The 26,672-nt window shown below is 35.9% G+C and overlaps 3 protein-coding genes across 5 annotated transcripts in view; 2 read left to right on the top strand and 1 right to left on the bottom strand.

Moving 5' to 3' along the window:
• LOC108567468 (probable JmjC domain-containing histone demethylation protein 2C) overlaps positions 1–3,167 on the top strand; it is a 79,677-nt gene extending 76,510 nt beyond the window's left edge. For both annotated transcript variants that reach the window (XM_017928081.1, XM_017927997.1), the window contains 3 exons: positions 36–186; positions 277–1,217; positions 1,286–3,167. In XM_017928081.1, coding sequence (XP_017783570.1) covers positions 36–186; positions 277–1,217; positions 1,286–2,434 — 2,241 coding nt within the window. In that variant the 3' untranslated portion in view covers positions 2,435–3,167. The remainder of the gene's footprint in view (positions 1–35; positions 187–276; positions 1,218–1,285) is intronic.
• Positions 3,168–5,537: 2,370 nt separating this feature from the next.
• LOC108567957 (LETM1 and EF-hand domain-containing protein anon-60Da, mitochondrial) lies at positions 5,538–8,755 on the bottom strand. Its single transcript, XM_017928816.1, has 3 exons — positions 8,447–8,755; positions 6,276–8,155; positions 5,538–6,218 (listed from the first exon to the last, which is right to left on the bottom strand). Exons 1-3 carry the CDS (start codon positions 8,505–8,507, stop codon positions 5,886–5,888), a joined length of 2,274 nt encoding a protein of 757 aa, XP_017784305.1. The 5' UTR covers positions 8,508–8,755; the 3' UTR covers positions 5,538–5,885.
• Positions 8,756–11,332: 2,577 nt separating this feature from the next.
• On the top strand, positions 11,333–25,716 carry LOC108567598. Of its 2 annotated transcripts, none has more exons than XM_017928285.1 (5): positions 11,333–11,486; positions 19,925–20,894; positions 21,862–22,039; positions 22,275–22,397; positions 23,182–25,716. In XM_017928285.1, the coding sequence occupies exons 3-5, from the start codon at positions 21,863–21,865 to the stop codon at positions 25,153–25,155; spliced, it is 2,274 nt and encodes a 757-aa protein (XP_017783774.1). In that variant the 5' UTR covers positions 11,333–11,486; positions 19,925–20,894; position 21,862; the 3' UTR covers positions 25,156–25,716. The 2 variants fall into 2 exon arrangements, with proteins under 2 accessions (XP_017783774.1, XP_017783693.1); XM_017928204.1 differs by having other exon boundaries at positions 21,857–22,039.
• The last annotated feature ends 956 nt before the right edge of the window (positions 25,717–26,672 follow it).

Raw genomic sequence — 26,672 nt, 5'->3', positions numbered from 1 at the left:
TGTCAGCAATAATTTCCTTTTCTTTTGATCGTCAGGACGACTTGAAGCTTTGGCTGCCATCGCCCGAGTCACCGCCGTCCGACCTGGATTTGGAAACCTCGCGGTTCATTCTCAAGCAAGTCGGCGATCATTTCTGCAATCTTCTTTTGCAAGAGAAAGAGGCACACAGCGAACATATGTCAGATGGTTAGTATTTTTGCATTTTGAAATATAAATAAATGATTTATGCAAAAATATATTTTATATATGAACATTAATTTATTAATATTGTTTCAGATAAAGTTATTGCGTGGAAAAGAGTAGTGCAGGGTGTACGAGAGATGTGCGACGTATGCGAGACAACGCTGTTTAATTTCCATTGGGCTTGTGGGAAATGCGGGTTTGTGGTGTGTTTGGATTGCTATAAGGGTCGAAAGGCAGGAACGATAAAGGTGTGGGGTGAACCCGGCAAAGATCGGGATGACTTCTCCTGGCTGCTATGCACGAACAGGCAGGCTCACGAGCAAGAGAAACTGATGCTCACTCAGATAATCGCAGGCGATTCGCTCCAGAAACTTGGTCGATTGGTGCACGAAATGCGAGAGCTTTGGAATGTGGAGCAGCACTGCGGATGTCAGATAAGCAAGGAAGTGAGTCAGAAGTCGAACGGCGCTCGCAAGGAGATCATCAAAAGCATCCTGAAGGCATCAGCTGATTTGAACGGCATTAAAAAAGAGATCAAAGAGGATCCGGATAAGCCTTTGGTGAACGGCGGCGTCAACAACAAGGATGACAAAAGTGCGTTGAGCTGTTTAGCCGACGTCGCATCCTTAGCGGAGGAACGGAAGAGCGAAGATAGCAACGACGCTGACTTTTCGACGTTGCGGGAGCTTCTAATCCGACCATCGCACAAACCGAATGGAAGCAGCCGAGCTTCTTCACCTGTAAATACGCCGAAGTCTAAGAAGACCAGTCCGCGATTGGAAACTTTAGACGAGGTGATTTCTAGTGTCATTGAAGATAACGTCCCGGCTACCGAATCTGCCACCAAAGAGCTGAAGCATTATGTACCCAGAGAGAATGCAATGGCGAAAACCCGGGGAACTTTGCCCATTAGGATAATGACGTTGACTGAGAGTAAATTGCTATACCCGGACACACCTCACAGCTGGTTATGCGATGGAAAACTGTTGCGGCTAAGTGACCCGGTGCACACAGGAAATCACAAGATCTTCCAGGTAATTAATCATTGTCTTTTATGCTTGTCATTAACTATCATGTACTAACTGTGTTATTATATCTTTAGGATCAATGGAAAAGAGGACAGCCTGTGTTGGTGTCAGATGTATCGCGGTATCTGAACAAAGACCTTTGGACACCGGACGCGTTCGCTCGCGATTTCGGGGATGAGAAGAACGATTTGGTGAATTGCATCAACGGAAGTTTGGTATTAAATCAGCCAATGAGGAAGTTCTGGGAAGGCTTCGAGCATTTCTCCAAGAGGTTGAAGGACGACCGCGGAAATCCGATGTTGCTGAAGCTGAAGGATTGGCCGTCCGGTGAGGATTTCGCTGAAATGTTGCCATCCAGGTTCTCTGATCTGATGAAGGTGCTACCGCTTTCGGACTATACTCATAGAAACGGACGTTTGAATCTGGCTAGTCGTCTACCGGATTGCTTCGTGAGACCTGACCTAGGTCCTAAAATGTACAACGCTTACGGTTCAGCCGTTCACCCGTCCAATGGGACCACGAACTTGCATCTGGATATATCCGACGCTGTAAATGTGATGGTTTACGTCGGAATCCCTAAGGATAGTGATAGTGATGAGCACATCAAGGAAGCGTTTCGGGCGATCGACGAGGCCGGTTGTGATATACTGACTAGAAGGAGAGTTCGGGATAAGGGCGAACTGCCTGGTGCTCTGTGGCATATTTACAATGCACGCGACGCCGACAAGATCAGAGATTTGCTGAACAAAGTGGTTGTCGAGGCGGGAGGTGTCCTGAAACCCAATCACGATCCCATCCACGATCAGAGCTGCTACCTGGATGGCTCGTTGAGAGAACGCCTCTACAAGGAATACGGTGTCAAAGGGTACGCTATCGTGCAATGTCTTGGAGACGCCGTCTTCATTCCAGCCGGTGCTCCCCATCAGGTCCGGAATCTGCACAACTGCATCAAAGTCGCAGAGGACTTTGTGTCTCCCGAGAACGTGTCGCACTGCTTCCATCTGACACAGGAGTTCCGCGACCTCTCCGACACGCATTCAAACCACGAGGACAAACTGCAAATAAAGAACATCATCTTCCACGCAGTCAAGGACTCGCTCTCGAGCCTGTCCAGCATCCTGAACAAGCACATCAAGTTGGAAAAGAGCGATTGCAGCGAACGGAACGGTGATAGTGGTGCACAGAACAATGCGAACTTGGACTCATCGAGTGAGCCTGCTTAAAACTTGTGATAGTAGAAAAACGCTTAATATTTTTCAGCAATTTTTTCTTACTCGTGTGATACAAAAAAATATTTAAAACTATATAAAAAAAAAATGGTTGAAAAAGAAACGAAGAAAAAACGGACAGGACACTGGAATTAAATAATGTTTAGTTTGTGTGCGTGAGTGTGACTGTTGATGCACGTGAGATGTTTTTTTTTTTGTTTAATTATTATGTTTTGGTGTACATATTTTTGTTTTATTATTTTTTTTTTGTACATTGACTTGAATGAAATGCTGAATATGCACGGTTTATCTTCCTGTTAGTAGTGACTCGTGACTTTGTACCGGTCACCAGAGTTGTAATTAGCCTCTTTCTCTCTATCTATCTATCTACTCTCTACTCATTTGTTGACCTCTCGGTGTCTGGGACACTCTGGACGAAACATAAGAAGGAAAAAAAATATGAAGATGAATTGAAGGTTTTTAAAAGATATTGTAAATATGTCAATGTTGTACCATTTCCGGACTTTAACATCTAGCACAGATGATCCGTGCTCTGCAAAGGTCTCAAATCTGTGATGATGGCGTAGTCCTCGAATTATGGTTATATATATATATAAATATATATTATATGTGTACACACGCGGTGGTCGCCAAGTGTGCGGTCTTCGTCCCGTTTCTGGTCACCTAATGTAAATATTTTTGTCACTTGTATACTGTGCCTGTTTGAAGAAGAAAATGAATGAAGATGACGATGATTAATTTGTTTTATTTTTTGTTTTCGTTTTATTATTTTTTATTTTATTTTTATTTTTTTTTGCTATTCAGTATTCTTCTGTGGGTTTTGTAAAAAAAAAGAAAGAAAGAAGCAAAGGTTTAAATAAAAATTGAAGTTACATAGTTGAATATTTAGTGAAATAAAAGCAGAAAACGGCAGCGGCAGCATAGGTGAAAATTGTTAAAGAGAATATTGGTGTATCGAAAAGTGTTCTCAAGAAAATAATTATAATAAATAAAAGAAAATAAGAAGCAACAGCAACAACAACAACACAAGAACTCTCTCCGCGAGAAGTGCTATTTCATTCAAAGTGCCAATTATTACGAAAGGAAAAGTAATTTAACTAAATGGATTATGATGTTAATTTTTAAGAAGATTTAATTTGGGGATCTCTGGCAGGTCACCAAGGGAAAAAGAAACAACGACGAGCAAAAAGATGCAGTTCGTTCCATTTTTTTTTTCTCTATATTATGTGAGTGTGTAATTATTATCTACGAAATTCTGTTTTTGTTATCCTTGGGAATATTATTATTATTACTATCATCCTCAGCTGGATGCAGTCTCGGTCTTTGTGGTTGAGGTGTAGCCTGTCAGGATCGAGTGATCTCGACTATTATTATTATTATTGTTTTTTATAGACTTTTCTCTTTTAGTTTCCTTTTTTTTTAATTCGTTTTTAGTTGTTTGTTTTTTATGTACAACGATTCTTAATAACACACATACTCACACTTGTATATCAGAAAATTGACGATGTTGGTAAAAAAACGCTATATATATATAATATATATGTATACAAAAAATATACGCAAGAAAATGGATTTAAAAATGGTGAACCCTTGATAAGGGTTTTTATATATATATATAAATATTTTGTATATTTTCTAAAGAATTAGTTTTTACTTTATTTTATTCAATTTTTTTTTTGTCTGTCATATATGTAAAATAATGTTTCAATGATAAGAAAACACGTATATATAATTTATTTGCTTTTTTGATCATTGTACAGTAGGATAGTTCATATGTTTTTTTTTATGTACAGAGTACCTTCCTATACATACATATATATATATTTATTATATATATAGATATATATGTTAATTATGAGAAAACATATTTCCTTTTTCGCCACCCCTTTATCCCCCAAGCCCAAAAAAAAATATGAAGAAAACTCACACAGAAAAAAAAACAACACACATAATTAATATTATTATTATTAAAGAAACAAAAAGAGGAAGAATATTACTTTTTTGTACTATGTATATTATTGTAAGAAATATATATGATAGGTTTGATTAAGAAAATGTTTATATTAAAGATACAAAAAAAAAACTTCTATTACTATTATTACTATTGCTGAACTAATACAGAACTTTTGAATCTGGGGACGAGATGAGATATGAGACGAGAAATATTTTTCAATTGGACGAATTTCGTTGCGAAATGAATTTATAAGAATAATTACACTATCTGTTGTCGAATATAAATATATGGAAAAACAAAACACGAAAAACAAGTACCGAACAACGTACATGCAATATTCTCCTAACTAATTCACCAATACCCCCTTCTTTTTCATTTCTTTTTTTGCATTTTCACAGCTTTTACGGTAAGTATTAAAGTTGTTACTTGGAGAATCGCAAGTATTTTCGTAACTTCATTTATTTTGTACTCGTCAGATTAATTGATGTTTGACAACTTTAAGAAGTTAAACATTTTACTCGTATAGTGAAACATATTCAAAAATACACATAGTATTTTAAAAATGATGTAGCAATGTACAATCCGGGACTTCTCTTCGTCACTCGTTATGCGAAACGTCGCTCGTTAAGCGAGTCATTTTTCTTACACTTCTTCACTTGGGGTTTCTTACTTTTCATTTTGCTCGTTACGCGAGGTTCCATTGTACTTGAAGAAGACTTGTACCAGAGAAGAAGAATTGAAGGTAGGTAATGATCATGAACGTACCGAAAACTAGATACTACTAAGAAGTCATAAAATTACTAGTTTATTTTTAAATTACTTGAGTATTTTTTATAAATTGAATTTTTTCAAAATTATTAGATTATTTTATTTGGATAAACACAATTGTAGCTATGGTCACAGTCATATATAATATATACATAATTTTATTTGGTTAACATTACAATGGAGCAAGTGCATAAAAAGAGAGGTTGGGAAGATTTGTGCGAATTGAAATGAAAAACAATCGAGCGTTTGTTTCAACAATTTATTAAATTTTGCACGTGGCCAAAATAATTAAGAATTTATTGTCAGCAAATGTTCACGTGTGTCATAAAACAAAACAATTGGTGGACGAATTTGCCAAAATAATACTAATGCGACAAAATTTTCGATCTTCGTTATATTTATAATTATATTAAGTATAAAAATAAGCTGTAACAAAATTGCCTTGTTCCAAGTAAAAATCATTTGATTCATATTTATTTACAAAAAAAAAAGAAGAGAAGAGAAACAAACAAGAAAAAACAATCGATCGATCGATGATGACGATGGGCCCTTTTTCAAAGAAATCCTCCATTCGTACCTCGCATATAATATATATATATAAAAAAATTATATATTAAATATATATATTTATATTTTAATATGTACACGTCGGTAACAACAGGAAAATTAATTTACTAATTATCTAAGGTTATACAATCCATCTGTATATATCATATAAATAAGTTAAATTTGTTTAGTAGTATCGTTCTTGCTCTTGGGATCAATACTGTTCGGCGGTGGTTTTACCTCTGATGTTTGAGAGGCGGGCGGTGGTGGCGGCATCTTCAATTTATCTAGGGCTTCCTTGGGAATCGCCGTCGGTTTACTTGACTCCAGTTCTAAAGAAGAAATTTCCTTTTCCGGTTTCTTCTCTTCCTTTCGCTCCTGCTCTTTCTTCAAAGCCTTCTCGATTTTGTCCTCCACCTCCAGGATCTCCTCCTTCTCAAGCAAATCGACCAACTCGTCCACTTGCTTCGGGCTCAGATGAACGTTCTCCTTTCCAATGAATTCAATCACCTACAAAATTACATAATTAGTATAGCGCTTGTGGTACATACTTGATGCTGATTTAACCTTTAGGACATCCTCGATTTTAATCGCGCCATCGTGATCGTCATCAATTTTGCTTAAGACCATGGAAATTTGTTGCAACCTGGATTCGTCTGGCACGTTTTTGATCTGCTTTATGGCAGCCATGATGTCTTCGATCTTCAGAAGCTCCTCTTTCTCGCTGGTAATATCCTGTAAATGCTTCTTGCGTTTCTCCTCTTTCACTTCCAACTCGTTGAGGACGTGATCCATTCGGTTGATCATCTTGTGCACCTTCTTGTACAGACGTTTGGCTGCCTTGGTTTCCTTAATCTCACCCTTGGGAAGAACAGCGACGGTCTTCTTTAGATCTTGCACATCCTCCTGATAATCGGCCATCTGTTCTTTGAGCTCTTCAATTTCGACCTTCTCGACCATTGGTTTCTTCTCTTTGGAGATGGCATCCAACGCGTCCTCGAGAGCCTCCATGTCTTTGGAGATGAGGATCTTCTTTTCGCGCTTAGGTTCCTCTACAGTCGGCATTTTTTTCTTGATACCAGTATCGGATGTAATCGTGGGCGCCTTGTCCAAAAGCACTTCCTTATCTTGTTCAGATTTCTTGAACTCGTCGCCCATTTCCTTCCTTTCCTCCCTGATCTTCCTCTCCTCTTCCATAATAACCTCAAGTTGAACTTTGTTATCAATTTTACCCTCCTTTTCTCCGATAGACGCTTTAGTTTGCGTAACAATGTTGTCGGGCAGTGCAGAAATCGTGGCTTTCAATTTGTCGCCAGTTGGTATAGTTTCAGGCAACATAAGAGCACGGGAAAGAAGGAGCAACGAAGGCGGGACCTTCTCGTCCAAACTAAGAACCAACCAATCCTGAAGCTGCGTCCGTAAACGCGATTCGGGAACGCCCAGCGCCCTCATACCACGTGCCCTGCACGCCTGTTGCAACTCCCACAAACTCAACGAATCCACACCTTCCTTCTGGATCATCTTATCATCGGCCGCCAGTGTCCTCAATTTCATTTTGAGTTGGAACCTTAGCAGATTATTCGTTCCTAAAGTTTGCACCTCCAAAACCCGACACAACGCGACTAACTGGCTACGCGACAAAGAATCCAAGGTGATTTCGTCTTTGAACAACTTGGAAAACTTCAAAATTTCGTCGTTGGAAACGTGCTCTCCAGTATTCCTCACTTTGTGGAACCACTCAGAAAACTCCTTAGCCTGTTGCGAATTATGGTCTTTATGCTCAAGTGACATATCATCCAATGTCTGCTGCAAGAACTTGGCCATTTCCAATTTGACTTTCAGATTCTGCTTTAGCTTTTCATCTTTCTCAGTGGCTGTTTGGAAAGTGGATGGCAACATACCAGGGAAAAGTTTTATGAACACTGGCAGCAGCAATTCCATAAACGGAACAATAATAAATACAGAAAATGGAACTAACCTAAACATGTCACCAACAGTTCTCATCAGCAATCTGTACTCCCTACGGGATAAGGAGTTCCCATTCAATACCCTCCACATCAAACCACCAGAGATCTTCATGTCAATGAAAAGCAGCCTAAAGCCATGGTAGTAATGCACTATTTCATCAACAATCTTCTGCTTGATTGATTTCTTAGCCACTTGCTTCGGTGGTGCTTCAGCTGGTACTGACTTCAATTCCTCTTCTTGCTTCTTCTTCAAGGCTTGCACTGTCACTTCCACTTTCGAGGAGGGCTTGAGTGGTTCCTTGTCATAGAGCCTGCTCGAAACAGAGAAATTCCTAATGAGATCATATTGTGGATGAGTCCGCTCCAAAGTAGAATTATTATATTTTATTAATGAATTGAGGCCAGGACTGCTGTACAACAGGATCCGGTTGGAGTGCTTCAAGTCATCATATATGAACCTGTTCTGGCACTTGTGGCAACCTGAAAATAGAGCAATCCAATTTTTGTTTGTTCCTTTGAAAATCATGCGGTTTGCATTAATCCGCGTAAATTATCATTTATTTAACTTCGTTTTTTTTTTCAGGTTGTGATAAAGCGTTGATAACGGAGCGTAATGGATTCGAAAGATGCGAGATGTGAAAAATAGGAGGCTTGCGAAATGTGCATGTAATCCTCGCGAAGCTTTTCCAAGAGCTGTCATCGCGGAAAATCGCGGAAAAATTGCGTTATTATTGCGTCGTCGTCGCTCCACAATTTTCCTCGTAAACTTACATCGTCTGCTGATGCTGGAATGCCAGTTATTTCTTAAACCTGTCCTTAATACAACTAGCATTTCGGTCACTGTTAATTTCCTTGGGTCGGTCTGGTCGCTCTCTCGTTTATCCTCCAATTAAATCACATCCAATTCTCTAAAATCCATTAAAAATCGCTGCCTTTCGTCACCTACATACGGGATAGCACGTCCAAGCAAATTCTCTCTCGATTGGTGACTTTAGAAATTTTCCACACTCACATTGACATCACTGCCTGTCAACAGCACTAACCACCACCAACTACGCAAACGAAAACTTAACAAAGAAACTTAACACCCATTAAACTTTAACAACTCCTTCATTCACTACCAAAATAAGCAACCAATCACAATATTTACTATAGAAAAAAACACAAATTGTAACCACACACAGTCTACTATTGGAAATTACATTTCAATCACTACTTTACTTGCAAACAAAGTTGCCTACAACAACTTAACATGTTCGGGACAACGTTACATAATGTTACAAAAAATTCTAGAATATTATTTATTATTAAAATGACCTTATGCAATGTCGCCGAATTGTTGTGACATAGAATAAAAACACGTTTCTTTTAATTTAAATTTAACTTAGCAAAAGATTGCATATGCTGTGATTCACTACTTCTGTTCGGTACATTTAAAAAGTGCCTATAGAGATTCGCACAACCTCCAATTAGCATTCGATGTAAATCGAAGCCTTGACTCGTTGCATTTACCGTTGAAATAATTTCTCCAAAATGAAGTAGCAGAACTTATATTGAACATAATTATCATCATATTCATTTTTAATTTAACAAATTTGTTCTAATTAGATTTCTTCTTAATTACTTACATCAATGTTGATATATGAAACAATTGATTATACTTTATACAATCAGGACAAAATACCTAAAATTTATATTTTTGTTCAAAAAAAAATCATCTAAAATATTTTGACATGTTTCAAATAAACGCCTGTTAGCTTATTAACAAAATTAACAATATTTGATTCTTGGGTTGCATACAATTGATTATATTTTGTTGTTGTTGAAATGTCTTATCTAAAGTTTAGATTACAAACGATAATATAATTTTTTTTTTGTGGATATATCCTATATATTTTCGAATGTCAGACAGGTATTTACACGTGCACTCTCAATAATTGAATGCACTTTTATCAATAAATTTTAAGTAAACAACTACTAGATTATAAATAATCATTGTTTAATCATTTTTTCTTACTGTATCTGTCATATTATATTTAGACAAAATATTACTTAAAATTGACAGAACTAAATTATATAAAGTCATATTTTTTGTCTCATTTGAATATTCTTTAAATTTTGATTATAATTATCAAAACTAATTCTAAAACTGATCATTCCTATTTAAAACTCTTCTTTTATTGAATAATTTTATTAGCGTTAAAACAAACAATCTTAATCTTACTAGGGTCAAAGTATTGACTTCCAGAATCGATGATCTTATTTAACATTAAACTAATCGACGATTTAGAAAATCTACGTTCAATCATTTTGAAATATTCAATAAAACTAAGGAAATTAGTTCACGTGTTATTACATTGACATTTAACGGACGTATCTTCTTCAATTTAGAAAGTCACTTAATATTAATGATTATATATAAAATATATCCACTTAGTTTTATAAGAAAATTACTAGGAAATGGACGGACGTGGCTCGTGTTCGATGCATTATGTTTTAAGAGATGCCCTAGCATTATATAAAATAACATGTTGAACGAAATTACACGTATTTTAATAAAACATTCAAAATTGCATATACTTTTACATGTTTTATAAACGTTTATTAGATTTAATAAACAAATAGAAAATTCAACGTTTCTGTTAGAAATCATTTTCAATTACATTATTAAAAATACATTTATAAAGTATAGCTACAGTGAAACCTCGCATAATGAGCATTTCGCTTAACGAGCAAAATGAACTGTAAGAAAAATGACTCGCTTAACGAGCAACGTTTCGCATAACGAGTGACGATGAATTTTTGAATATGTTTTACAATACGAGTATTTTTGGAAATTTTGGAACGGATTAAACTCGTTAAACGAGGTTTCACTGTATTTTATAAACTGAAAATAATAGATTTATACAGACTTTAAAAAATATGAAGTAGTTTATTTTGAGTCCAATAAAATTTAACAGCTTTTAACAGCTTATGAAAAGTTTAGGATACACGAATTGTAGTATTAACATAAATTTATGTTCGTTTAGTACAAAACAATTGTGTAGTACACATTAATTGATATACTTATTTGATATTGTTTTGGATGCTAACAATGTAAATTAATGGACAGAGGTAATTATGCGAGTGACTAATAGTTTTGAATGAAAAGCGTGCAAGTTGTGTCTTAAGAACAGTAGGATCGATAAATTGCGTTTCGTTATTTGTATGCAAGTTATGCAATCGAAATGTTTAGAGATTATCCATGAGACGTGGAGATAAGCACGCGAATTGCACTTTTCCTAGCGTTCTGCGTCACCCTTGAACGGATGTTATTTTGGTTGTACCGAGAAGGGGTGAATGTGTTTGTCGGGTTCAAAGGTGATTTGCCAGACGTGCAGCAGCACCAGGTCGGCGAACGAAATGAGGGGGGACGCAGGACGAATGAACCTGGAACAAGCGAAAACAGAGAGAAGAAACAAAAAAAAAAGAGGAGAAGGACGACGAGATTGAGCATCAACAAAGTTCGGGCAGACGGTGGAAATTATAATGGAAATGCGATGGGGGTACCGCCGTGGGGTAGGGGGGGAGTTAAAGGACCTAGGAATGGTTCGGACTTGGTTTGGAAGGAGAGAAGGCATCATCCTTGAAAGTGCTTTTGCTCGCACGCATCTCTACGTGACGTCGCGTCGGCCCAGGCAGGCGCAGTTTGAGCGGGACTAACTCTGATTGGCACTCTGGCCATTGTGCCTGGCTGCATAGCTGCCATGTTTTGTTAATTGTGGGGTGTGTAAAGACAACTTTGGGACTAAACATCAACCCCGATCGTAAGGTAAGTCCGAAACTCAAGCACCAACCGAAAACCTATCTAGAATCCATCCACCTACGAGCCTGTCATCGCCGATAGCGAAACAAACGCCGTCTATTGTGCAATGTAATGGCGTACTTTAGTTTGTGTTTTAGACTAGTTAGCAGTAGTATCCTAGTTCGCAATCCGAGACCACCAGGTCTCATCGCTTTATCAACAAAACCATTTGTTTACAACCGAAATTCGCATTCCATTTTATTTTTTTTTCGTATGTGTGTGTGCTATTTGTTGTTTTGTTATTAGGTGAAACCTCCAATCGCATACCTTCCCTCTACAATGCATTTGTCAATGGCGTTTCTGTGACACTGTCACATTCCTTTCGTCATGTCACTGAAATATGCATGACACTGACAGGCACGCAAAATCGGTATATCCTTGAAATGGGTGCACCGTGTGCACGCACCATTAATTATTGTGCATTCACGCGTTAAGTCAAGTAAAAGAAAATCAAAAGAAAAGAGAAACAATGGTAATTAAGCCCAATTAATGTTAATTAACCGATGGTATTTCGGTATGGCCAAGTAATTCGGTTATTTTGCATTCGTAGATAGAATGCGAGTGCATGGGATTTCAACGGAATGGCGGGAATCGGTCACGCGCCATTCCCTACGACCAATGCAGCGACGCGTTTTCCAACACTTTTCTCTACTCTACCACACCATACACACAGCAGAAGTATTGATGTTTATCTACGGGAATTCGACTTTTGGACGGTGATCGATTCTCTCGTCCTCCTTTCGTCTCTTCTCATCCTCCTCCACCGACGCGCTTTATTTCTATAAATGTAAACTCCTCGGAGGAAGGAAACAATGATCTATAAATATATCGGCGTGTGTACGTTTTAAATTCACTGCTGGTTGAGCGTATTCAACCCGACGACTGATAAGCCTCGGCACATTTATTTACTCCATTTTTATTTTTAGATTTCGAACTGCACTTAAAATGCACGCAGAATTCAAGGCCCCTCTTACTCTATATTTGTTATACATCTAATATAGGGGTGATCACTGTTTTTATACCTATTAATAACTTCCTACAAAAAAAAATATAAGTGTCACTTAGATCCGGGGGGACTCGAGATGAACACATTTTCCTTTGCAACTAAAACAATTAGGGCGTAGATCGTTGCCTATATATAGTTGTGACTTCATCATGAATCTTTTTTTTTTACTAAAGCAATTTCAAACAAAGGTAACGTCTACCGACAACTTTAAAATAATGCAGCAATTTTGGAAACAATAAATTTCCTTTTTATATTCCTCAAAAATCTAACATAAATTTTTTTTTTACTTTTAAATCATATAGAAAAACTAAATTTGATTACGTGTAAACTTAAAGACATTCGAAAATTAGAATGTAAAATAATTAGATCTACCATGAAATCGAATAATGTGTATTTTACTAATCTGTAATTGGATACAAAATAATGGGAGTAATGGTATTAAAGTATCTATTACTAATTGAGATCAATGTTTCTTTTTTGTATTGTTACAAATGTGAAATTTTTAAGTGAATTTGAATCACTCGTAAAATTACTTCCCGTAAGCTAATAGTTTCAATGGAATACTTCATGTTTGATAATTAACGTTTGTCGTGCTTTGATGAGTATGTTAATTGAATGATACTATAAATTTGGAAACGACAAAGTTCATAATTTGTTTGTTCTTTAATATTTGCACAATCTACAACATGTATTAATCTTGTTTGTAATAGATTATTGTAATATAATCATTGTTTATCAACAGTATCACAGAAAACTTTCCTTGCATGAAAAATGTGTATTTTAATGTTCACGATAAAATATTTAAATATTTGATGTACTTTACCAAAGAATAAACGTGAAGTTCTTTTATTGACTTTAAAATAAAATGTACGTTTTATATCGAATAAATGTTGATGTAATTTTAGTTTGAAACGTACTAAATGCAAATATTGCGTAATGAACGAACGTCGAGAACAGCTGATCATGTCCCGAAAACCTATATTCCGAAGAGCGATACTTCCGTTTCTCGGTATTACACTTCGGGGATTCCTGCTTCATCGAGCTCGTAATGTATTCAATTAACGGGATTGTTGGGAAATCGGAGCTAAATTGGATTTTCATCCCTCATCTGCCATCAAACTAATTCCCCAGATAAATTCGATTTGTCACTATCATATCAAACATGCATTATTTATACAAAGATAAAATGTTTAACAATTAGGATCTTATCCTTACCACGCGCTTGATATGTTTTATTTATTCAATCATATTTGAATGTACAGGAACTTTGTGTGCTTTTTCTAAAATAAATTTATCAATTTAAGAATTTTTATCAAAGTTCTATTATTGATGTTTTTCTTTTAATTTAATCTTCTTTCAATAAAATAAAACTCGTTTAATGAATAATGTAAAAATTGTAGACATTGAAATGTGAATCTTGCCACGTGTACGATATTACCCACTGTTTACTCATTCCCGTTTTTGTTTGGAACGAAACTTATGATTAAGCTGTGTGCTTTTCAACAAACTTATCGATTCGTGAAAGCTGCCGACCAAAGGTCCGATATTGATTTTTCTTCTAGTCTGTCTGTGTGTAGTGTATATTTATATATATATATATAAATTTGAGGGGTGGGTTCGGATATATATATATACTATTTTGGGTCATACAAAGTAAAAATATTAATTAATTACCTCATTCTGTCCCATTCCCACAGCTACCAAAAAAAATAGATACAAAACACGCAACGAACTTTTAATGTCATAAAAATTGTATGAATGTATTTAATTATTTGTACTTTTGAAATTGATACTTATAAATATTTATTGTGAGTTAATTTCACGATTGTTACAACAACTTAGAGTAATTTCTCTTAGTTAACACAATGCAGGTCTTAATTAAAGATAGATCAGACACCTTGAAACGTTTCAGTCTTCGGGTTCTTAAGCTGTTGTCAAGTATATTTATAGCTGAAACATTTGTACGGTATTTAAGCCTATCTTGTTTGTTTTTTTGCTTCCTCTATTTCCATTTGGTGTTTGTAAAACCACTTTTTTCCATACAAATATTTTAATACTTTGTTTCTTTCGATACTTGCGAGTTTTCACGTAACAGTGATTAGATAACAAATAAATTATTTTCATTTAAGTGCACGTGACAATGATATTTCACCGCTTTGACACCAGGTGACAGCTGTCACGCGACCCAATTTTGGGTCGTCACCCATAGTTTGAGAAACGCACGTTGTTATAAAAAAAAACAACAGAAATAATTTGATGTCAGTTATTTAACAAATTACATTGTTTACTCAATAATAAGTTGATTAATGAACTTGAAATATATCAAAATATTATTGATTTTCTACTTCAACAACATCGAAAACAAAATCTGCGCTGTTTGAGGTTATAGAAAAGTGCTTGGAAATATGCCAACTGAATACATCCTGTATCTAAATTTAAAGCTTATTTCTTACTAAAATGGCTATGTTATTACAATTCTAACATTTTGCAGACTGATCAATAATTAATGTAATTATTTCCATTAAAATTATATAATGGTAATAATTACAACCTAGTCTATGTTATGACTATCCATGTTGTTTTATTTCCAAATAATACTAAATGTGTGGTTAACAACAACAACAACCGCAGATAATGATTTACTATTTATTTAATTGTTTACAATTAATTAATTAATGAATGTTATTAAGAAAAGCCAATGAAATTCGAGTATGTTCTGAAACAACACAGTTAGCAAATATTGACTCATTTGTTATTTAATGAGAGATAAGGTAATTGGATATAATTGTTTATACATTTGATTTTATGCTGTAACATTTGTTGTCCACGAAAAGTGAGTTTTGTTGTTTTGACATAGACAAATCCATAAATAATTTGGATAGAGCCTCATCATTAGTCGTTTAAATTGGTCGATGAATCTATGAATAACTTGGAAGTCATTCAAAATAACTGAGTCACTACTATTTAGTGCTCGGCGTACGGCGATTTTTATGAATGAACCAATCAATACTAGATTATGTCATTAAACTTCATGACATAAGTAAAATTTGATATAATAACATACCTATTTCATAGATGCCTTTGTTTTCTTATTAGTGAAATATGAATGAACGTGGATTTGTTTACATCTGAAAGTAATAAAAAGTGCTTTGTATTGTCTAGACTTATGATATATACATTTGTAATTGCTGTAATCAGAATTTGCTTGAAGTATACCAAGAAATGAAATATGAAAACATGTTTTCCTGATAGATAATGATGCTAATAACAGTTAATGTAATCACGTTTAAGATAATGGTCAAGAATGTGGATGCAAACAATTTGCATTAATTGCTTTGTAATCAAATCATTTCTAACGTAGCAAATTATAAGTATTACTGTTTACTATCGTGTTTTCATTTGATTGTAAATTAATACTTCATTATTTTGCAAATACTTTAATGGTTTTGGTATATAAATAAACCTAAGTGTATACATTTATATATTTCATTCATGCAAACTTAAAATATTTACATGCACTTGGTAACAAAGAAGTAAGTACGCAACGTGCATCACGTAATCGTGCGTACAATTTTTCTGCTGACATTAACCCAATTACGTCCATTTCTTATTACATTTATGTGTAGCGCACATACGAATTGTCGTGATTTCATTTCACAACAGTCATTAACTTCGAACGTGAAACATAAAATAATAAAAATGTGTTTATTGATATCAGAAGTAAAAAAAAGATTGTCAATTTAGACTAAACAAATGATGAAATACACACATATACGGTGTAATTTATTGTGGTTTAAATCGAAATAGAACATTATGAAAGAAAAAAATAGTTATTATGTTGTTACATATCTTCAATGACACGTAAAAGTCGTTTTAGTTGCGTTTATCAATCAGTTAATTGGCTTCAATTAATCGAAAACTACTATTTGCTTTATATTCCTTTTATATTTTCAACTCTTGAACTTCTTTGTGATAGCGCTCGTGGTGATTCATCGAAAATCCCAACGAATTTATTTATTGCATTAATACAATCGCGATTCCGGTTCACTTACAATCATCACAATAAACTCTTCCTTTGTCGTTAGGAAGTAATCAACAATTTGCTATAATCAAGTGGTCGTGTAGAAGAAAAGAGCGGAAAGGAAGTGGTTAAATGCAAACCGAACCGCCCACGAGAATAACGTATTAATAGTAGAAAATTGTTCTATTTTAAAAATTCAATTTGCTCTATTTCCGTCTCTTGCAACGATGCTAACAGATTTCTCGTTTAAACGCTGGATGCTCGTGTTTCCTACAACGCGTATCATTGCCACTGTTACATGTTTTTTTGTTTGTTTGTTTGATTCTGCACGCAGCGCATTCAAGGCCGAATGTCCGATTCAAGAACGAAACAAAAAAAAATACAATCAATTTTATAATTATACAGGTTGACATTTAGTCGTGTGTTCTTATTCGAGACAATTTATGGATATTTTTTTTTCGTCTCTTTCTTTCTTCAATTAATTCCTTATTTAATCTGCGCAAAGAAGAGGCTTTTACTACGAATTTTCAAAAAGATACAGCGTGGAATGGATTGCATCTCTTGGAACGTTTATGGAGTTGAGAAGGTCACGTTTTAATTGGTTTTATTTCAGCAACAAAATTTTAAACAGCATTCTATTTTAATTAGTAATACTGACAGATGCTTTATTTTTTAGAAGATTTCAGCTAATTTTGTTATCTTATTCAAATTTTGGTACAAAATACCTTTTTTAAAAATTTGTGTTAAATCTGAAATTTTTGTAAAATTATTTTTACACAAATATACAAAGTTGTATAGTTTTTTTTAAATTTATATAAATTTGAACTATTTTGTGTTTTTTCATCCCCAAAAACGTCACTTTTTGTCTTCATTGCGAGTTACTAATTGGTGCATATTAGTTTTAATCCTCGACCTACACGATTCAATTCATACACAGGCAAAGCTTCAAATCGATGGATTGAGTTCACAATGCGATGTATAAATCCACAAAGGCATATTAATCACTGTGCAATGTTTTATTGAAAATATACGGTCTAATTAACGTTGCTCATTTGATGCGCCATCTATTGATAAACGATGTAATTACTATACTGAATATAAAGGTCTTTTATGTCCTACACAATTATATAAAATGAATATGTACATTTTTTCTAAATAAATGGATTTTTTTGTGTGTGTTTTTGTTGTTGTATGTGAGAAGAGAAAGGACTAAAAACGAAAAGAAGAGTGTCACATTGATTACTATAAAAAGGCTATTATTGTTCACGGACGACGCCGACGTTCGGCATCGCGACGCTAATTTTTATATGCCGCCCGGCGCCGACGCTTTCGATTTAAACGGTAAATGCCCTTACGGTCTGACCTCCGGATTTCGTCTCGTGGCTGGTTGGCTGCCTGCCTTCTATGTATCTTACATCTAGAGGTCAAAATCAATAGAAAAACCTAAGAAAACTTTACACAATCTTGGAGTTTACTTTTTACCAATTTCATACTTTGCTGATGAATTTCTCTTAATGTGAAATACGTTACATGAGAGTTTCTCAACCTATGAGTCGCATTAAATTTTTAATGGGTCGTAAAATGACAGCTGTCACCTTGTGTCAAAGCGAGGAACTGGTGAAATATACTTAGGAATAGAGTCGCGCAATGACAGCTGTCACCTTGTGTCAAAACGAGAAATTGGTGAAATATACTTAGCAATTGGTTCAAATACTAACCAAATATGTCGTTCAGAAAAAAAAATGTTGAAAAACGTTACATGACAAGTAACGAGTCGAAAAATATAAATAATTGTACTTATAAAGGTTTTTGCAGCTTTTATACAGAAATTTCTTTTTAATACTTTACTGTATTAACAGCAAATATTGAATGAAAAAGAAATAAACAATAAAATATCTGAAGTACACTCGTTACTGTCATTATTTACATTTAGTCGCGTATTGTTATCTAGAGGTCAAACTGAATAGTTCTTACAAACGTCTTAAAACATACAAAGCAAACACAATTTTTCCACTTACATAATTATAGATTATTCAATTACACGATAACCACAAAATAATCGAGAGATAAATTGGAAGTACCTAACCTGCACAATAATAATTGCACCGAATGTTTATTATTTTTTTTCCTCGCAATATTTATACACATGACACATATCTGTCCGATTAAACGGTGGAATGCAAATTATCCGGCAGATAAGATTACGCTTATCTCTTGTGTAACAAGAGGCGGCACGCGTGAAAAAAAAAATTCGACGTGAAAAGAAAAAAAAATATATGCATTATTGGCGTATTCGAATTCTCCGTTTTCAAGTATATGAATGGGAGGCGCGAACTTTGACCCGCTGATGGTTAAATATACCGGATTTGCGGTTAAAAATAGCACTGGTACTGGCTCCTTTCTGCTTGCGTCTCATCCACATCATTGTCCTTTTTTTTCAACCGGGTCTATTTTGAAAGACGGCGTGAAAATGGTCTTTGTTGTTGAGTCTGGTGCGCGCGCTCGATTTCCTTTTGTTGTTTGCACAATTTGCGTAGCGTACGTTCGTTGTCTGGAAGTTGTTCGAAGTCTTTTTATAAAAAGAAAGAAAAGGAAAGAAAAGAGTCTCGGAATTGTGCGAGGTTTGGGCCGACCTTGACCACTTCGGGTATGGTTTTCAATGGCGACTCGCAATAGTTCCACTCGGAGCAAACAAGGAAACTGTAATGTACAATTGCTTCACCCAAAACTTGTCAAGTCACTACTGTATTGCTAACATCTTAAGACAACAATTGTCATGTAGATTTATTGTTATCAGAATCTATTGACTGTTCACATAATTAGATAACACAAAACTACGCTTCTTCCTGTACTCACCAAGTATATGTACAAGTTATCAAATTGCTTGATTAGTTGTGTTTTGAAAGAGTGATTAGAAACATTAACTGGACACTTGTAAATAATCTTTTAAAAGGGAGTTAATTGTTTTGAAAAAAATGTTCTAAACAGTTGAAAACAACTTAGTTTGCCAAGTAAATTCCAGTCTAGACTCCTAATGATGTTTTTGTTTAAATTTAATATAAATAATTATTGGAATTAGCCGCAGTTTTTGCATATGTTAAGCAGATTTCCTTTCAATTTGACCATCAACCATAAGGTTTTTCAATCATGAATTATTATAATGTTTAGACTTGTTATTCTACTTGTATTACCAGTTTCAATCTAATTGGTATAATTCGTAAAATTTCTCAGTATGACAAAAATAATACAATCTGTTATTTCCTTAAGCTGAAAACAAGTTATTGAACTTTTAACGTGCCATTTTTTTGCTCTCTGAATAAATATTTATATGCATAATCATAATATTTACACATTTTTTTTTGTTCGTTCTCATTGCAGGTTTACAATGGGGGTCTGCAAGGAAACGAAAAAGTATAGTGATTAAACCTAAAAACCAAGCAAGCAAGAAGATAATAAACGAAGAAGAAAAGAAGTAATCAACCCAAGCAGCATAAATCACACGAAGAAACAAGAGAAGACGAAATAAGTAAAGAAAGAAAGAAAGAAAAATAAAAAGAACGAAGAAGCATTGGAAAAAACACGACTTGGATTTGACAGCCAGCATTCGAGTGTCCCTTTTTGGTTTTTTATCCCGGAAGAGAAGGAACGTTACGTACGGATTTCCTTTTTCTATTGAGTTCGTTGGTTTCGTTTTATTTTTTGATTTTCTGATCCGAGTTTCCGTTTCCGTTTTTTTACGAGACGCGAACTATTTGTATTTATATATATATACATAGAATATTATACACGAGGAATAACGACAGAAAGGAAGAAGAGAAAATAGAAAAGCACTGCAGATTCGTTCACTCAGAAGAAAGGGAGTCGTCGTTTTTTTTTCCTTCGATTCTTTTTTTAAATTTTCGTTTGGGGGATTATTTTTGGGACGCCGATAAAAGAGAAAAAGGAAAGGGAAAGGGAAGAAGCTTAACTTGGGCAAAGGAACATATACTTATGTAACAAACACTTACTTCTTAAACACACACACACACACTCACTCAAAACACACCCACCACACGTTTACGCGCAGGGATTGTCACGAATTTACTGCTGAGATGCGTCTAATTCAACGATTGGCACCTACCGAATATTTTGTACAATGAGTAGAAATCGAGACGTCATTCTTCGCAAAGTTGCTGTACTCTACATTAGCAAGCAGTCACACACCTCCCGTGAACTAAAGCACTGCTGAGCAAGAACTAGTAGGAAGGAACAAGAGGCTCGAAGGATAACAGCAAGAAAGGAGAAGCAAGGATTCACGGACGGAGAGATCCACCTCGCATGGTCTTTTGTCATCAAAATATTTATTAAGGTAAGACTTTTTCAACATTTGCAAACTTATAACAAACTATTTTAATTGATTTAAGACATTTAATTAGAAGAATACAAAACTCTTATCTAAGATTAACATTAAATTTTATGAATGATTCATACTTAAATCTATATAGTAATAATTATCAAAGTTTCATATCTGATTAGTTAATCTACTTCCTCAATATAATGATAATTATTAAATGAATCAGATCAATTTTACATTTTCAACTGTATAGAATGTGAATAAAATTAAGTTACAAAAACGAAAATCCACCTGTAAGCTCAAAAGTTAAGTATTGCGAGTTATTTAAACACATAAACATATGTTACTGAACTTTCTTGGAAGTTTAATGTCACATTTTACCTTTTAAATCACGTTTTAAATCGTTCGCAAATAATCGTTGAGGGTATCTTACATCTTTGCACATGTTTTCATTTTCAAAAGGTTTTGCAGCTGTTCCCGAAAAGTGTGCCCAGTAGTAAAGCATGTTTTTCTTTTGTGTAAATATTTTCCAATTATTTCAATTCTTCAAATTGGTTTCTAATGGCGCATGTTTTTCTCCCCAAAATTGCCGTATAATGGCATGCGAATGGCGTTCGCACATTTTCCCCCCAAACACAATCAACGTTCATCAGGTAAATTTGCGAGTTTTAGGAAATGCCTCCCTTTTGAGACGATTCCAAAAAGTACATGCAATAAGCGGCAACACCCGATTTTTTGTTTATTTTTACGACCGGGTCAATAGAATATTTGCGCGCCACTCGTGCATCCCCCGCATAGAAATTTCCCCCCACAAAACCAAAAGTGCAGATGGTTGGTTAAGCGCACTTCTTTAGTATACATCTCTTGAAGGTTCAGTGCATACCTCAATGTGGAGTGCGCGTTCCTCCCTAAGCTATTCGTAGATTTTAATTGCAAAGTTACTTACAGTGCGGGGGCCTCTTTTTATCTGTTTGTAGTATAGTATGAAGTATCCACAATTGGTCTCCATGCCCTCGGCAGTGTCTGAATGGCTTGAAGAACAGTTGGAAGCTCGTGGTATTGATGCAGTCGTCTACACGCGCTACATTTTGAGCCTACTATATCGTGATCCAGTCGATATAATTTGTCCTGATCAAGATCTGCTGTCAAATAACGGGAAGGTAAGCTTCATCTTTCTGTAATAAGACATTTCAAAAACAAAAATAAGTACATATGTATATTATGTCAATGATGAATAGGCCTTCCTCTAAAAAAACACTTCTGGACACAAAATTATCTAAATACAAAAAAAATCAAATAATTGAACTTTTCGGTGACTAAATTAACACTAGATTACTAGAGGGAAGGCTCACTCTTAATACTTGTGTAGAATTACAACTGTTTAATTGCATGTAGGATTTAAGACGGTCTGGAGGCGGTAGGAAGAGATTTTGTCGATCTACAGATTATGCACACGCTGATGCGGACCAACTGAAACGCTCGGCCGCTGTTGAATGTCTTAAGTCTGCCTCTGACCAGGTATTTACTAACAACGAGAAACCCGAACAACGAACATACACAGTAGTATATGAGAACTACATGTTTTTTTTTGTAACGCACACAAATCGTTTTTTTAATTTTATTTTACGAAGCTTCTAAATACTTTTTTTTATACACGAAAGGTAGTTTGTAGATATAGATTATTTCTACCTAACAAAACTCTACACTGAAATATATTGACTTAGCACATATTCAGAATCTACCATTAAATGTCTAATTAATGTTATCACTGTTTGCAAACTATAATTGAAAATATTTCTTGAACAAAAATTATCAGTTCCAATATGAAAATAGTTTTCTACAAACCATGTTTTAAGATTAACGTTAAATTGAAAGTCTTGTTTTGTATTTATATTGTATAATTATTGGATAATATCGAGGTTGAGGTTGTTGAATATGTTTAACGATGTATATTTTCTTCTTCAAAATTGATGGTTCTTGGCGCACGTATACTTTCTTCTACTAATAAATCGATTTTCTCTTCTTGATCTCACAAAGTACAACAATGTTCCGAAGGAATGGCAATCAACTTAATGCCCAATTTGAGCAATTAAAATCATTAAACAATGTTAATTCTTAGTTAACATTACGTAAATTTGTAATAATTCGGTTTAAAATGTAATGGGGCTGAAGGAAATGTTTTCAGTGTGCTCAAATTGTTTAAGTGTTCCTATTATACTTCCTACGGGAAAGGTTTAGATTTGTTGTGCAGTGTGATTAAAGATTGTATTTTGAGCTTGTATTAAATTGTATTTTCTTTTAGAAATGCGGTATTGAATCGCTGGTGGATGAGCTGTGCGAGAAACTGAAAGAGGTGAAAAGCGATACTACGACCGTAGAGTTGTTTGAGCAACCTGCAAGGAGCAGCATCGGTGAGCAATCCCAGCGGAAGAAAGGCACAACCAGTCAGGACCCCGCGAAGCAGTACTACGCGGCTTTCCCGGCCCTATCCGCTTCCGCGGCCTCTCCGAAGTTGATCACTTTGATTCCCAAGTGGTTCGGATCGCCGAAGAAGAAGGGCCCCAAGCGCGGCGGCCAGAGTCGCTCCTCCAGCTGCGAGGAGAAGCTCCACTTACGCGTGGATGCAGCGGATAATATGAAAGCGCGCGCTGCCAACAAGAGGTTTAACAATTACTACAACAGGAATAATAACAATAAGGCAGTCACTAGAAAACCTCCTGTGGTCGAGATGAATAGCAGCGACCCGTGGGACATGTACAACAATAACAACAACGTGAAGAACACCAAGAATCTGGAGGCTATCTGGGATTCGGTGCCGATGGATAACGCGAGTATGTACGATGATTTGCCGGTGGACATAAGGGATCTGCTGGATTCGCCGCCGCCATCGCGTCAAGATTACGCGGAGATCAATTTGGCATTCATGGGCAATAATGGAGAGAAGAAGAAGAATAATTTCATCCAGTGCGGCACCAATATAAAAGCCTCCATCTGGACGACGGCCACCGCTCCCATGGAGTTTTTCGATAACTGCTACAACACGAAAATTGATTCCCTGGAACTGATTCCCTCTTGGCCGGTGGAGGTGAAAGAGAACGCGACGAATTCGTTCTTCGAGACGTACAACTTCGGCAACGACGATGTGGCCCCTTGGAAACTAGAGAAATGGTCCGAGAACGATGATCTCGATGCCGAACTTGATGATGAGGTGGCGAAGAGTCTTATGAAGTTGAATCACTGCAGCGAAGAGAGCGGCTTCGTAGAGTACAAGCCGCTGCCGCGTCTTCCCAATTACGGGCAAGCTGCGAAGCCGCCGGCGGCTGCGAAATTGCCGATTGTCACTGACGACAAGGATGACCTGTTGAATTCTGCGAGTAGCCACTTCAAGCCCATCAATGAGAAGGCGGAGAGCGGTAACAGCTTGAACGGGCGGTACGCGGACGGCACAACGTTCGTGATTCCGAGCACCTTGGATAAGGTTAACTATAAGAGGAGCGACAGTGGCCTGTTGTACGTCGAACCGGAGTTCGGTGGAATCCCGAAAAAGTATTTCGAGCACAAGAAGGTCAGCGATGAGCTCACGATTAAGGTGCGCGTCAAGCAAAACGACAAGGCATGTCAAACGGACGGCGATTTTTATGTTTGCGATTCGGGTCTGGCGACCAGCGGCGGTTCCGCATCCACCTCCTCGGTAGTCAGCCGCAGCGAGGACTACTTCTGCTTTCCCGGGGAGCAGGAATTGTTGCGGATGCAGCAACAAGATCAAGAACCAGATCAGACCAAGTGCAGCTGCTGCTACGGGTCTCTGGATCTTTGTAGCGAGTGCCTTCAGGAGAAATTGGAGAGGGCGGACAGCGTCGTAGCCGAGATCTTCGGTAAAGACGTTGTGAAATGCGAGAAGTGCAACAAGGATTGCCAAGAGAATAACAACATTTGGAGCGATGTGTGCATGGAATGCATCAATATGGTTGGCGGCGAGGTGGGTGCGGTCGGGGACGTGGGTCTGGTCACCGAGGAGAGGGATCAGTTCCGTGAAGACATCAGGCAGGATTGGGAGGAATTGCTGACGGACATCAGCAGCGTACACAGGAACAATCTGGAGCAGCTGCCGGTGGCCGAGGTCAGCTGCAATATAAACGAGCTTATAACTGGCGCCGCCAAAGAGTGGAAGCCTTTACCAATGCACTCGCAATCCTTCAGCTTCGCCACTCGTCTCCAGGAGGATTGCCTTTTGAAGTTGGCCCCCATCCCGACCCTCCGCTCGGTTACGCTCTGAATTATGCCTCGAGGTATGTTTTTTAGCTTATTTTTTTTTACGATTAGTGTTTTCCTTGAAAAATATTGTAATAATGAGAGAAACTGCCATATTAATTTTAGCGCAGAATTGTTCGATTCCTCCTCATTCCCAAAGGGAAAACACTAATTTATATATACTACATACAATATTTATATATATACAAAAAAAAATGCTTATACATTTAGGCTACAGAACTTCAATCACATATCAAAAAAAAACAAGATTTTTGTCCGCTCCCTCCTATCAAATCCAACGCAACTAACAAAACTTACAATATACTCGCAGTACCAAAAGAAAAACAACCAAATTAAAACTCCCCGAAGTTCTGGTTATTTTCGTTTGTTTGTACCAATTCGTTCGCCTAAAAAAATATTGTTATATATACATATAATATCGTAAACAAAAAAAAAAGTTTAAAAACACAAAAAAAAGATTATATGATACGGAAAAGGAACAGTTTCCTCCCCGTATAAACGCAGGCCCCCCGCGCGCGAAAGGAGGCTAAACCAATCCCCCCACACCCATTTCTCCCGCCCCCCCCAAAAAAAGAACCCTTATATAAATATTTACATTTTTTTAAATTGTTACTCGTTTTTTATATTATAATGATTATTTTTTCCTTATTAATATTCAAATTTTATTATTTCATCAATCGAGAAAATTTATAAAACTAAAGTTTGATGTCATTCGTTGTCCACGCGCTATTGTTCAGAAAAAATGGGCCACATTTTTTCACTTATATATTTTTTTTTTGTACGTAAATTTTCCAGAAAAGACAGCGTTAATTGTTGGGCCGCGCATACCAATTAAAAGTAAATGAGTAAAGCAAACTTTTTAAAGTAAAACAACAACAAAAAATTATTAATTACAAGAGTCGAACGATGAATAATTTTTTTTATTCAGCGACGCAACGCACGAGAGATGTTTATAAACCTTACGATATACATATATATATATACATTTTGTTTTTATTTTTTTTTCTTGTTATTGCATTTGAATCGTTTGTTTCGTTTCGGAAGTTCTAGTGCCGCTCGATAATTTATTATTCAACAATTCGAGCGGAAAAAACGTTATGCGCGCGTTATCCAACAATTAAAGCTCACGAATATACAACGTTTTTTCTGGAATTCTGCTGAATATTTTCCACTTTCGTTGGTTTGTTGTGAAATTATTAACAATTTTTTTTATCGTTTTAATTTTGTTGATTTTTATTTTTCTCTCAATTTTTTTGTGTACATAGAAAATCGAAACAACAAAAAAAAAATAACAAAAACAAAAGAAATTATGATGATGATGATGATGAAGTATTTTTGTAGGGTAATTCGCGTTTTGTTTCGTTTCTCTTCTTAAAATTAAAGAACGTCCAGAAACTGATTTCTGCTAGACGCGTTTATATATATAAATAAATATATACAATAGAAAGAGAGAAACATATGTATATGATGATGATACAAAATGAGAAAAAGTTCCGTTTAGGAGTATTCCCTAAGCGATGA

This window comes from Nicrophorus vespilloides, unplaced genomic scaffold (genome assembly GCF_001412225.1).
Source record: "Nicrophorus vespilloides isolate i.1.1-1 unplaced genomic scaffold, Nicve_v1.0, whole genome shotgun sequence".
Classification (NCBI taxonomy): domain Eukaryota; kingdom Metazoa; phylum Arthropoda; class Insecta; order Coleoptera; family Silphidae; genus Nicrophorus; species Nicrophorus vespilloides.
This window is presented reverse-complemented; position numbering and strand designations above follow the sequence as displayed.

Excerpts from the sequence above, each read along its gene's own strand:
- LOC108567598 (XM_017928285.1), top strand. The coding sequence starts at position 21,863 with ATGAAGTATCCACAATTGGTCTCCATGCCCTCGGCAGTGTCTGAATGG. Across the intron at positions 22,040-22,274 it reads TGCTGTCAAATAACGGGAAG|GATTTAAGACGGTCTGGAGG; the intron begins GTAAGCTTCATC and ends AATTGCATGTAG. Across the intron at positions 22,398-23,181 it reads TTAAGTCTGCCTCTGACCAG|AAATGCGGTATTGAATCGCT; the intron begins GTATTTACTAAC and ends ATTTTCTTTTAG.
- LOC108567957 (XM_017928816.1), bottom strand. The coding sequence starts at position 8,507 with ATGCTAGTTGTATTAAGGACAGGTTTAAGAAATAACTGGCATTCCAGC. Across the intron at positions 8,156-8,446 it reads TTCCAGCATCAGCAGACGAT|GTTGCCACAAGTGCCAGAAC; the intron begins GTAAGTTTACGA and ends CTCTATTTTCAG. Across the intron at positions 6,219-6,275 it reads AAATCGAGGATGTCCTAAAG|GTGATTGAATTCATTGGAAA; the intron begins GTTAAATCAGCA and ends GTAATTTTGTAG.